General features: G+C 52.1%; 6 protein-coding genes across 6 annotated transcripts; 4 read left to right on the top strand and 2 right to left on the bottom strand.

Moving 5' to 3' along the window:
- Positions 1 to 515: 515 nt before the first annotated feature.
- Positions 516 to 1,420, top strand: J4E84_003531 (uncharacterized protein; the record flags this gene model as incomplete). The annotated part of the gene is made up of 2 exons (XM_049386143.1): positions 516 to 1,310; positions 1,361 to 1,420. 2 exons carry the CDS (start codon positions 516 to 518, stop codon positions 1,418 to 1,420), a joined length of 855 nt encoding a protein of 284 aa, XP_049245992.1.
- A 75-nt stretch (positions 1,421 to 1,495) lies between these two features.
- On the bottom strand, positions 1,496 to 2,662 carry J4E84_003530 (uncharacterized protein; the record flags this gene model as incomplete). Its single annotated transcript, XM_049386142.1, has 1 exon — positions 1,496 to 2,662. One exon carries the CDS (start codon positions 2,660 to 2,662, stop codon positions 1,496 to 1,498), a length of 1,167 nt encoding a protein of 388 aa, XP_049245991.1.
- A 978-nt stretch (positions 2,663 to 3,640) lies between these two features.
- J4E84_003529 (uncharacterized protein) lies at positions 3,641 to 4,560 on the top strand (the record flags this gene model as incomplete). Its single annotated transcript, XM_049386141.1, has 2 exons — positions 3,641 to 3,662; positions 4,040 to 4,560. The coding sequence occupies 2 exons, from the start codon at positions 3,641 to 3,643 to the stop codon at positions 4,558 to 4,560; spliced, it is 543 nt and encodes a 180-aa protein (XP_049245990.1).
- Positions 4,561 to 6,896: 2,336 nt separating this feature from the next.
- On the top strand, positions 6,897 to 7,904 carry J4E84_003528 (uncharacterized protein; the record flags this gene model as incomplete). Its single annotated transcript, XM_049386140.1, has 1 exon — positions 6,897 to 7,904. One exon carries the CDS (start codon positions 6,897 to 6,899, stop codon positions 7,902 to 7,904), a length of 1,008 nt encoding a protein of 335 aa, XP_049245989.1.
- Positions 7,905 to 9,450: 1,546 nt separating this feature from the next.
- J4E84_003527 (uncharacterized protein) lies at positions 9,451 to 10,504 on the top strand (the record flags this gene model as incomplete). Its single annotated transcript, XM_049386139.1, has 3 exons — positions 9,451 to 9,701; positions 9,758 to 10,422; positions 10,473 to 10,504. 3 exons carry the CDS (start codon positions 9,451 to 9,453, stop codon positions 10,502 to 10,504), a joined length of 948 nt encoding a protein of 315 aa, XP_049245988.1.
- A 275-nt stretch (positions 10,505 to 10,779) lies between these two features.
- On the bottom strand, positions 10,780 to 11,197 carry J4E84_003526 (uncharacterized protein; the record flags this gene model as incomplete). The annotated part of the gene is made up of 2 exons (XM_049386138.1): positions 10,780 to 10,886; positions 10,939 to 11,197. The coding sequence occupies 2 exons, from the start codon at positions 11,195 to 11,197 to the stop codon at positions 10,780 to 10,782; spliced, it is 366 nt and encodes a 121-aa protein (XP_049245987.1).
- Between the last annotated feature and the right edge of the window lie 1,148 nt (positions 11,198 to 12,345).

Raw genomic sequence — 12,345 nt, 5'->3', positions numbered from 1 at the left:
GAAGAGACCGAGTCATTCCCCAACCTACCATGTTGTCGCGCCAATAACAGCATGACATGTTGACATGAACAGAGGATTTGATGCAAGATATTTCGAGAAATTGACGTAGAAGAACGCGTGCACATGGCCTGAAGTGTGGACGAACATTGCGGGATGGTGGTCGAGGAGCTTCCTGCGGTGAGTCACCGTAGCTCTGCCAAACGCCGCATGCCTGCCACACCAACAGCGGCAATGCCATGCAATATTGAAGTCTCTCGCATTTCCACTGAGGTTAGAATAAGGATCCAGCTAAACATGGGCAGCAGGGCCGAATGCGCCAGTTGTCATGCGTGCCGATCCGTGGTAACTCTCGGCTCGTCGGGGGGATGGTGCGGGCGACACTAAGCCTGTTTCTCCACTAGCCCTTCTGCCATTGGGTGTCTTCGCACACATGCCACAGCGACCCTCTTTAACCTCTCAACCCTAATTCCTCTGCGCTGCGACCGACCGAAAGCGCCAATTACTAAAGCACCTCTATGAGACCCTTCGTGCCCCGTCGCCGTGATGTTCATCGCACCCGTGCCCTCCTCCATCACCGCCTAGGACTTCCCAACGAACTCGTCCTCGACATTCTGGACAAGGCTCGTTACTGGGTCGAGCACGTCCATGAAAATGACAGGACTCTCGTGATTCTGGACGAAGAGTTCTCCGACAACTTCTCTGCCGCGTCTCCATTAATGAGGATAATCTTTGACAAGCCCGAAACCACGCATCACGAAACGCCCAGACTCAAAGAGATAGAGTTTCTGATTGTCAGTCACGACCAGGGCTGGACAACAGAGGGTAAAACTGGCACATACAACACCTCTTCATGGTTTGAGGTCTCTATCGTGCGCCCGCAGTTTCCGACCAGCGATATGGACGATGAAACCGTCGCTGAAAACTTCGAGGACAACATGTACCCCCAAAGCAACATCCACAGCGTCATAGACAGCATATGCGGTGACCTGGGCTTCAGCAATGTACCACGCTCGCCATCGACTACGGAGCCACAGAGGTTACACTGCGACGAGATGCGGGCTATGACGTTTCTGCATGATGACCCGTCACGCCCGATGGGTATTGAGGGTCAGCACGCTTGGTATCTGCAAGGCAACGAGGTCGCAAGAGCCACGTCTGTCTTTGATGGAGACTTCATTCGGAGATATCGCGTTGTCTGGGGATGTAGAGAAAATCCAACATGGGAGGGCAACGAAGGCTCTGGACGTGGCGAGAACTTCATTGACTCTCTACAAGATGGCGATTGGATATGCGTATGGGCAAGAGCGAAGGTGAGCTGGTTTATTTCAGTGGTATTTGCATTGACTAATCTAAGAATCAGAGAAGAGGATGGGAGAATCACGTCCATGGCATACGTGTCACCACGCGCTACACCGTATAGCCAGTACCAAACACGCTCATAGAGTGTGCTTTGATACATCTTCATCTACGCAACTACCCGCGTACTGTAATCTCCTCAGTAACAGAGGTCATTGTGTTCGGTGCCACATGCATCGAAACGTTTGTCCGCTTGTAGTTTGACGTCTTCCGACATACCCTCATCGGAGGCATCAACCCCATGCGACAACATACCCTCTTGTTCTCCAGAAGCGACAAAATCACCAGTAGCATCATTGATGTCAACTGGTCCTCCGCGGACCTTGGCTCGAGCTTTTGCGATGTGCTCAGCCTTCGCACGATCCCGTTCGTCAGCTGCCGCTTTCAGGTCAGCTTTGAAGGCACGAGCAGCGGCCGCCTTTTTCTCAAGTGCGGCTTGCTTGGCCGCCTCAATCTGGGTCTTCCGTTCCTTGCGGGCTTCGGCTCCACCCTTGGTTGCTTCGACCCGCTTTTCTTCGGCCCGTTTATGCTCGGCGGCGCGCGCGCCCATACGAGAGGATGGTGCAGGTGTCGGCGATGCATCAAAACGGGGTTTTTGGGCAGCAACGTCTGACTTACTCGACGACGATATGCGTGCAGGAGCAATAGACTTTGTGGGCGCACATGGTGTCTTCGCACGATGTTTCTTCGCGACTGGCGTTGTGGGCATCTCTGTTGTGCGCCTGGGTGTTGAAGCCTTTACTGGCCGCTCCTCATGCTCTCGCTCACGAGATTTCAGCTCATCCACGTATTCGTAAGTGACGGTGGCACATCGAGCCTTCATCACAGGATCGACTGCGTTCTCGAGCTCGGCTTCTTCCCATATCTCCACCAGGCTCTTGAGCTCGTCTACACTCAGACGTGCCTCGGCCTCACGACGTTTCTCGCGCAGCACTCGCCAGTATTTGACTTGCTCACGTACCCGAGCGCGCATCGAGTTCTTCTGCTCCTCTATCGTAGGCGCTGTTGTGCAGTCTTCCGGTGTAGAGTGAGGAGAATGGTGAAAGGCAGAGGCTTCGTTGATAACCTCGTTATCCTTCCCTGTAAGCTCAGCGTCGTAGACGGCTTTCTGGCTCTGGTCGTCTAAGATATTAAACGCCTCATGAATTTCATCAAGCACAGCAGCACGCGCGACGCCCGCAGCACCGGCCATCTCCGGGAGCTCATCAGAGTACTTCAGCACCAGGGCTTTGTACGCTGCACTTATGACTTCCGGTGTTGCGTTCGGGGCCAGCCCAAGTGTTGCATAGTGTGTTCGAGTCTTCATATCGGGATTGGTCTCCTAGTATATTCTATTGGTATAGGCGTCCGGTGCCCATGCCGTGTACCTGGAAGTACTGATTTATATCCCTACTCCGCGGAGTGTGTAGACATTGTGTATCGACGACTCACTCTACACAACGTTACGATCACTACTGACACGCCCATTACATGTCTCAGACATACAACAAGACAAGAGTTATTTGGAGAGGAGTAGAGGTTGCGTTCACAAAACAATCGGTCACGATGCATGGACGAGACAGCACAAAGTGGGTTTTGGGAAAATGGACTTTGCCCAGTGCCTCCGGCTCAGCATTGCCGCGAGCTCACTGCAACCCATGGACGCCTCATGCAGATACTGCCCCACCCAAGCGCGGGTCTTCGCGATTACGAACATGCGAGCAAAACACGGGACACTGCGCGCTGGTATTTCGACGCTGTCCGGCGGCGCATTTTAGGTAAAAGCGTGGAGGAGGTTGACAATCGTATGAGAAATATGGCGCAATCCGACGCGATCGCCATTTCCCATGGCTGCCAAAAAGGCAATTGTGGCAGTGGGGTGCGCTGCCCATAAGCGCATGCCGGTGGGCATTTGTGTGATTCTCATAGGGTGGCACACCATCGCGCCTGCAGGGAGCGAACGTCAACCCTCAACCCCCTCAAAAGGCCAGCGCGAAGCTCAACAACATTCCCCCGACCCTGAGGCCGACGATCAGAAAACGAACGACAAAAGGAAAAGACGCGATTGCGCGAGACGCATGTTGCCGATGGAGAGTAATGTCGGAAACTTATCTTCAGCAAGCTTTTGGGCAGCCGACCTTCACCGACGTACATGCGAATGGGAATTCCTCTGGACGTGATCTCTTCGATATCCTCGACGCCGCCAATCTCCATCACAGTCACGAATATGACCCCAGCGGACAACACCTGCATTCACTGCACATACAGTCTCAGGATGTCATCGCGCAGACCCAGCAATTTGCGTATGCATTGCACAGCAGTGGTGTGTCGGCACCAGGTAAGCGCAACCCCTCTATTTATCTCTATCCCATCAGCTTCATGTACATCATCCCCAACGAATTCTTTGTTCCTCCCATTAGGCCCTTTGCCTACGTATGGATGTCATTCCTGTGCCTCTGAGTTGCCAGGCCTGGATGACGTTTGTTCGGGATGGGATGGCGTGCTCTCGCTAGCTGCACGTGATCGAACGCGGCGACGGGACTTGCGACAACTGCATACCTGCCTAGGGAGGTGTGTATGCAAGCTGTGCACAGACGCATGTTGTCGCGTCAATCGTTCGATCGATGAAATACCCAGCGTTCACCGCATCTTCTGGGCTGCTTTTTCGTTCGTCTCAGACAATGGTCACTAACGTCATTCTAAGGCCTACCGTACACCTCCGAGGCGCCTGCAATGCCGACCATGACAGGACACATCCCGCAACACTACGAGCACGACAGTGCGCTTCAGATCGGCTTTGATGATCTCCAGGGATTCTCTCCCGTTACACAAGCCTTCAACATCAACGCTTATCGCACGCCATACCCCGACAGCATCGCAACATCCACATCATCAGCCACATCGCCCGAACGCACCAATGCAAGTCTCCTCACCGATCCGGTTGTTGTCGAAGCAGAAGAGGACAAGCGAAAACGCAATCAAGCTGCTTCCGCACGCTTCCGGCAGAAGAAGAAGCAGCGCGAGCAGCAGCTCATGGAGACGAGTCAAAAGATGCAAGACCGGACCAAGAAGCTCGAAGCCGAAAACGATGGGCTGAAGAAAGAGAACATGTTTTTGAAGAAGCTGCTCGTCGAGAAGGTGGATCACATGAGCGATGAGGATCGGGAGCTGCTCAAGAAAGCCGCCGAAGGCGCGCTAGCTGGAGTAATTGGAAAGAAGTCTTGATTTGTTGCTTTCCAGGAGTATTGGAGTGTTCTCGACGGATGATGTTTTCTCAAGTGGAATGATACACGGTGGATGTAATTGGATGCTCAAGGCGCAATTCATATGCGATGTTATGGAGTTCATATACCAACCCTTTCACATTCTTCGCCCGTTCGATCGCGCTACGATGGCAATATGCGAGTCAATTATAAATTACAGCATGTGCTACCTCGGCGATAGACGCTCCCTATCTGCAGTCACCAACTCCGTCTGCGGTATCTGGTACAACCGCTACCCACGCTCATAAGGTTGGATGAAATCTGGGCAAAAACCTGGAAGATGCCAAAGATCGCGTCATTGCGCATCCATCAATTCTTCAATTGCGCCTTCGATCCCCCCCGTCATGAAAGCATCTCCAAATGCCTGGTATTGGTATGCACGCTCAGCGGGATCTGGCCACGTATTCACCATTGTCAATGCCAGTAGGCAGGTGCTGTAGCTCTGCGTTGAAGTGTTGAGTACCGTTGTCTTGAGCTTCCACCCCAGTGAACACGCATTTGCTATGATCTGGAGGCGATCAGAGAGAACTTGGTTCTGGCGATTCTCCATCATCTTTTGTGCATTCTCGATAAGATAGGGGACTCCATGGTCGCGAACTCTGCCTCTCAAGGTCCCCTTGCCAGGCAAGAGGGGGCGCGACTCGAGTGCTGGAAAACTTTCGTTCCCTTCTGCGCATAAGAAGAGAAGAAACCTCATCTTGTCATGGTGTACAACAATATCCTTTTCAAGTATTGAGACCGAAGTCGCCACGAGATCCTCTGGGGAACCCAATGTATGTCGACGCAATGGCGGCCTAGGCAGAAGATATGCGACATATCCGGCGCAGTATTGTTCGTGGAACGTCCTAGTATGGAATCGGATCATTAGTCTCAGTTCGGAGTATCCTCGAAGAAAGCTCACCAGGATCTACTGAACCATGGGTCCTCAGTCATCTCCATCAGCGTTTCTCCGGCAGTTTTCACTTCGTCGACAGTTCGCCTCAAAGTTTCCTCGGGGGTGAATTTTGACAAACGCACCCAACTAGCTGAGACTTTGGAGAGTATAGCCACGGTAGATACACTGAAGTGGTATATCCGATGCATATCCTGCAAATGTGTCTCCACGTCATTGGGATCGGTCTGATCAATGCACTCCTGATCTATCCAGATTCGCTCGACCTTATAAGTTTTCACATCCGGCACACCACGACAAAGTACGTCAAGCTTTTCAGTTTTCGTAAACTGCACAACACGATGAAATACAATTGGCGGGCACCTGAGGAGTCTAGGATACTTTTTCAAGTCGGCGCCGTCCCAGATACGGTATTCCGGGAGTTCAATTCCGTCGATAGGCTGCGAGTGAGTCCACACGTAAGATACCGTGATGTAATGATAATCGTACAACAAGTCGTTTGTCCAAAGTTCGCGAGTGGGAGTGAGAACGTAATCAAACTCCGTTCCACCTTGAGGGTAAGGCTCTAGAAATCGAAGACGTAGTGGTCCTAATTCGTAGCTTTCGACAAGTGCGATGCGCTCGATGCGTTCCACTGCGGAGAGGAGCGCTTCTTTGTTTCCATGGATTTGCCCGAACGTCAGTGCTCTGTCGTCTTGCATGACTGTGGGTGAAGGTTAAGTGAGAAGGATTGGGTTGTGGAAGCTCGGATGAAATCCATGAGGTGGCCTGCTCAGCCTTCTAGATTTCCGTAGGTGGCGGGCAGTGCCAGCCGTCGTAGCGATTGGACGCCACGGATCCATCACGACCAACCACAACACCCATCACTCTTTTATCAAGAAAGAGGCCACGCCTATCTATAGTGTAAGACGATATTTAGAAGAATAGCTACGTCGCTTTACTTTTCCTTGACTTGGTACTTCATCGGACGAAGACAAGCCCCGCATTTGCCCGCTTCTAACCTATTTCGGCTAGCGGCCACGATTACTCACTAAAGGACTTACGTGAGCTCCTCCTCGCTCTTGCGAAAACCCGAACTGCGATCTGACAAGGCTGAGGGACGGTCATCGCAATCTCATGCCTCCTTTGCTCGGCCATCGCGTCTCAATTATGGGGCTGACCAAGCTCGGTCTGCTCGCTCCTGGCCACCAGCGCGATGTTGTAATGCTCCAATGGAGTGGTATGAGAGTGAGTACGTGGTGTGTTGAGATGGTATATATGCAGCAAAGGTAGGCCATGTACAGAAGTATCATCAACACACTTCCAAACGCACTCAACACTCAATTCGACCATTAGTTGTCTCTCGAATTCCACTCCACAAGCTCCACTCTTCATTGCATCCACATCTATAACTTCGAGCCTTCGAAATGGCAACCACGATGCGTGGATGGCAGTTCAAGTCGGCATCCGGACCCATGGAGAAGAACCTCTCCATCCCTTCCTCAGGCCTTCCGATACCCACCATCAATAAAGACGAAGTGCTCGTCGAGAGCCACGCGACAGCTCTCAACCCCATCGATCACAAGATTCTCGAACTCGGTCTCATAACGCGCATGATCTTTTCTGGGTTGACACCCGGCTTGGATGTATACGGCCGCGTTGCGAAAGTCGGCAGTAACGTCACAAGCTTCCAGGAGGGCGATATCGTATACGGTGGTCTCGTTCCGGGAGGCAAACATGGCGCTCTAGCGGAATACGTTCCCGTGCCGCAAGGTCTATTGGCGAAAGTACCACACGGCCTGAAGGGAGACGATTTGGCGTCCATAGCGAGTACGGGCATGACCGTATACGCGGGACTGAAGCCGTATGCTGAACCCGGCAATAAAGTCTTTATCAACGGTGGCTCGGGAGGAACTGGTGTCGCAGCAATCCAGATCGCCAAAATACTCGGCTATCATGTTACAGTGTCATGTTCAACGGCGAATATCGAGTTAGTCAAGAGCTTGGGAGCGGATACAGTACTGGACTACACCAAGACACCAATCATCGAACAACTGAAAGACACCGGCGCCATGTTCGATCTCATACTAGACAATGTGGGGACACCGGCGAACCTATACCGTGCTTCAAGCGCGTTCCTGCGACCGGAAGGCAAATTTGTTCAGGTTGGCCTTGGCATGAATCTGAGCGCCGCGGTGCAGTTCTTTGGCAACAAATTGACTAGCTTGTTCAGCTGGGGGAAGAGAGAGTACATCTTTGTTGCTGGGAATGCGAGTACCGCTGTGTTCGAGCAGCTCGCGACGTGGATGGAACAAGGGAAACTTCGCGCGGTTATTGACTCTACATGGGAGTTCTCGGAGGTGCCAAAGGCGTATGAGAGGCTGAAGACAGGAAGGGCAAAGGGTAAGGTTGTTGTGCATGTGAAGGACGATTGAGGCAACGGGGGATGTGTCATTCTAGATTTCATTCTAGCGATTCGTACTTTTAGATCTTCTTTCTACCAATAACATTTTCATAATTTCAATAATATTGAGCTCTGTTATCTCTAGTTACTGTGCTGCTGTCATGGCTTCACATCGCTGATGAGTTGCTGGTCCCGACTCCCAGTTGGCATCTGACATCCCGTCTCAGCTACACCAAGCCCACATCTGCATTCTTCGCAACTGTTGAGACACTCGGATGATTTTTCTACCCTTCATTCGACTTCCCCACTTGCCGGTGTAGTGTAGGAGACGGTTTTAATATACCCGACTTGGCAGCTGACCCGTGGGAGCTTGTGTGTAGCACAAGCTTCCTCGCTATGGTGCGCAATGCGAAGAATCCGACGAAAAGTAATGTCAAGATTATCGAATTGATGCAAGTAAGATCTGGATAGATAGCATGCGGGGAGGTGCCTATAGGAAGACGGAGAAGTTCGATCGTATTTCGGTTTGCGGATGCGAGAGGTCGAGAGATGAAGGATATAAAAGTCGCCCAGAGTTGAGCTCCGATTAACTCTCAGCAACAAGATCCAAGTACCCCAGATTTACTTCCGCAATTCACAAACATCCACCACTATGAAGCTCGCCGCGTCTTTCATCGCTCTCCTTCCGTTGGCCGTTATCGCAACGCCAATTACTTCTCCTGACCCTGCCGCAGAGGCCGTCGCAGACCTCCTCCCTCGAGCTACGGTGTGCTACCTCAATTCCGATGCCCTCAAGAATGATCCTCAGGGTTGCGACACCAGCCCTACCAGCGGTGTCCGCCGCCGAGGTGTAACGGGTGGCGACCGCTTCAGCGTGAGTTGCACCAAAAGAGGCAGATGCGTAACAAGTGCGAACTGTGTCTGGGACTATGTTCCGGCTTGGAACTGTTACATCTGGGCTGGCTGGACTCAGCAAAACTGCGAGCGTAAGTGTGATCGTTTTGCTGGAATATGCTGTGTTGAGATGTGCGCATGTACTGACGCGAACAGGTGGGCTGCCAAGCTGCTAGTTCGAGAGGGCGATCTCCAGTGGAAGGATGAAATTGGGTGAAGCTCGTAAGATGCGATGCAACATGGGGATTGAGTGACGTGGAGGAATTGAATTGGGAATGCACGTTCGCTTTGGGTGTGCAAATTGACGATGGGATGAGACTGTGAGAAGAGGCTACGATAGGCATGATCAATACAACTGGCTTCTTTCTCACAGGTCATGTTGATGTGAATCTCGCATTGCTTTGATCCTACGCCCATCTCTTGTGTTTGTTTCAGGCAGATCAGATCCTGTCGGTGATCCAGTGTTTGGGTGTCACGAGCTTGCTACTCTGGCAAATATAGGCTCAACATTAGATGGTCAGATAGCATCTGATGTAAGGCGGCGGAGGACTGATAGCCTTAAACAAAGGCAGTGAAGAGAAGATGCTAATTGCTGGGGTCCGGCAAGATGCGGCATGACGTTCGGCTTGGCAAAGCAAAAAGTTCGGAAGCTTTCCGAAAATCACGAGTGTCAAACTTTCAACATGCGCGCCTTGACGAGAAGCATACAACCTTTCTCCGCTGCTTTCACTCTTACGAAACACGCCAGCCGCATACGGCTATCGAATGCGACTCCCTTGCCGTCATGGACGCGCTCATTCCATGCGTCGGCGAATTTGAGGGTTGTCGACCTCGCGTATCGGCTCCACGATGATTCTGGCAAGGCGAACGGAGATCCGATTGTGATTGTGCATGGCTTGTTTGGGAGCAAGAGGAATAACCAGGGTGTTGGAAAGTAGGGATTTCTTCCCGAGCTGTCATAGCTGGACTGGAACTGACATGATGTCCTAGTGCACTCGCACGCGTACTCAAGCGTCCCGTCTACGCCATCGACACGCGAAACCACGGCGAATCCCCCCACGATAAGGTCCACAACTACACTGCCCTCGCCGAAGACGTAGAAGCCTTCCTCCAGAAGCACGAGCTGAAGAATGCGACACTCATAGGCCACTCGATGGGCGCGAAGACAGTCATGACCATGGCGCTGAGGAACCCAGACTGCTGCGCAAACATCATACCAGTGGACAATGCACCAGTGGATGCGGCGCTATCAAGCGACTTCCCCAAGTACGCAGAAGGCATGCAGCATGTCGAGAGGTCACAGCCCAAGAGCCAAAAGGAGGCAGACAAGCTCATGGAGCCTTACGCAAAGGACCTACCAGTTCGCCAATTTCTATTGACGAACCTGATGAGGGGTGAACCAGGCGCGCCGCTGAAGTTTCGCATACCTGTGGGCATCCTCACCAAGGCACTCGACAACATGGCCGATTTCCCCTTCACCAACCCTGAGGAGGCCTCGTTCAGCAAGAGAGCTCTCTTCATCCGAGGCACGAAGAGCCACTACGTAAGCGACGAGACACTGCCGATCATTGGTCGATTCTTCCCAAGGTTCGAATTGGTGGACGTAGACTGTGGCCATTGGGTCATTAGTGAGAAGCCCGAGGAGTTCATCAAAGGTACGCAGACATGGCCTGTATCAATTCCTGGTCTAACTAATACGTTCCAGCGGTCGTGGATTTCTTACAGGAGAAGGAGTAGATACCCAAACAGGATACAGGCAATACCACGTTATTTATAGACATACCTACGACCAGCGGAACACGATGATCATCTCTGTGGCATGGCAAAGCATCAGACACCGAATTTCACAATATTGAAAGCCGGCTTGGAGAACTGGTTTTATTGTTAATGAGCGACAGGAGAACCAACACCTAATCCACCCCGACTCAACAAATCCGTCTACGAACCTCTCCTCTACCGTACCGAAGACCCTCCCATCATTCGCCGCAATCTACCCCCACTCGATATCCCGACTACAAAGACTTGTACGAACCAACCCGGCCGGAAAAGCATTGCTCCACTCCTGGCTGGACATCCACGTAGTTGGTACCACCACATTCTGTGTTCACGTAGAAGCGAGCTACAATCTCACGTTAGCCTGGTTCTGGTTCCCCCCAATTTCTGTCACATACTGGTTCTGGTGAAATCATTGATATACACCCTGAAACTGCCATATGGCGCCTTGTACGAGTTGTCCGTGCACGTAGAATTCTGGAAGAAAACGTTGTCCTCGAGCCATGGCTCTTCGCAGCCCATGCCGGCGTAGAAGCGGATGATAGCGACACCGTCACCGGGAGCCTGACGCTCGACGACGGTAGAGGGGTTGGGACGAGCGCTGACGCTCGTGGCCGCGAGGGCGGTGACAAGGGCGATGAGGTTGGTGAGCTGCATTTTGGATGTTGCTGGATGCTGTATTGGAAGATGAAAGCTGGATGATGAGAAGACAATGGTACGAAGAGCCTGTCTCTTATACTTCTTCGCTGCCTGTCTCCCTTGGAACATCTGTACTAGCAGTACGTTGATGATGCTCTTGGTGGTAAGACCTAACTCCCCTTCGAGCTTCTCAACAGTCGGTCAACACCGCCACCAACTGATGGTGTTGAGGTCATACGCTTCCAAGCCGCCACACATAACCTGATGGGGTGTCTTGAGAATCCACGAGCCTCAGATGTATGCCTCGCTGCCCGTATCGTGGGTCAGAAGAGGTAGCATTCCACGATGTGATACGAGATCTGATCTTGCATTCGCCTGCATTGTCGCATGTCCGAGGACTGGATTGGTTGGATTGTTCACGTCACCAACGGAGATGCTCCCCGCGACCTGATCTTGGCTCGTGTACATGTGTTGGTGGATGAGGTAGTGGGAAGTCACTTGCGCATCTGACGAAAAGCTGACGGACTACTCTGAATCAACGATCCTTACAGGAAACTTTCGTTCTGATCCTAGCCTCTCCATGCCGCCTCAAACTCCAGAAACCCGCATTAAACCGCGATGATGGGGTAACAAAAGCTCCCTCATCTTCTAAAGGGCCCTCTCTGGCCATCTACTGCATACGCACCGTCAACACTACTTCTACTTCTACGCCACATATAGGTACAGTGTTGATATCAACGCCACCAGTTCCGATGAGCAATTCCCTGCCATGCTCTTGGGCTATGTATAAGCTGACAATCACACAGCAGAGATCATTGGCATAGCGCACTTGCCCGTGCACGTGGCTGCTCACCAAGTCCACAAGTAGCAGGTCAACACAGCTGCTGTCGCCACATCTGCATCGATTACGATTCATCTCGCCGAAAAGCCGTCAACCCCCAAATACTAGCAAAACTTCCTCAAGAGCAGTGCGCGTGTTATTGCGATCAGATTACGACAGAAGTCTTCCGATTAGATGGGCATGAAGAAATTGCTCTGAGGACGCAGGCTGCAGTCGCTTAAGCAACATGCATGCAGACGCGACGGCCCATCGCGCTGACGCGACACGGGGTGTGTCCTTGTCGCGACCTTCCGATCTCAATCTAGGCCACGCTGTGATTTGCCAG

This window comes from Alternaria hordeiaustralica (assembly GCF_023758085.1).
Source record: "Alternaria hordeiaustralica strain BMP 2776 chromosome Unknown scaffold_5, whole genome shotgun sequence".
NCBI lineage: Eukaryota > Fungi > Ascomycota > Dothideomycetes > Pleosporales > Pleosporaceae > Alternaria > Alternaria hordeiaustralica.
This window is presented reverse-complemented; position numbering and strand designations above follow the sequence as displayed.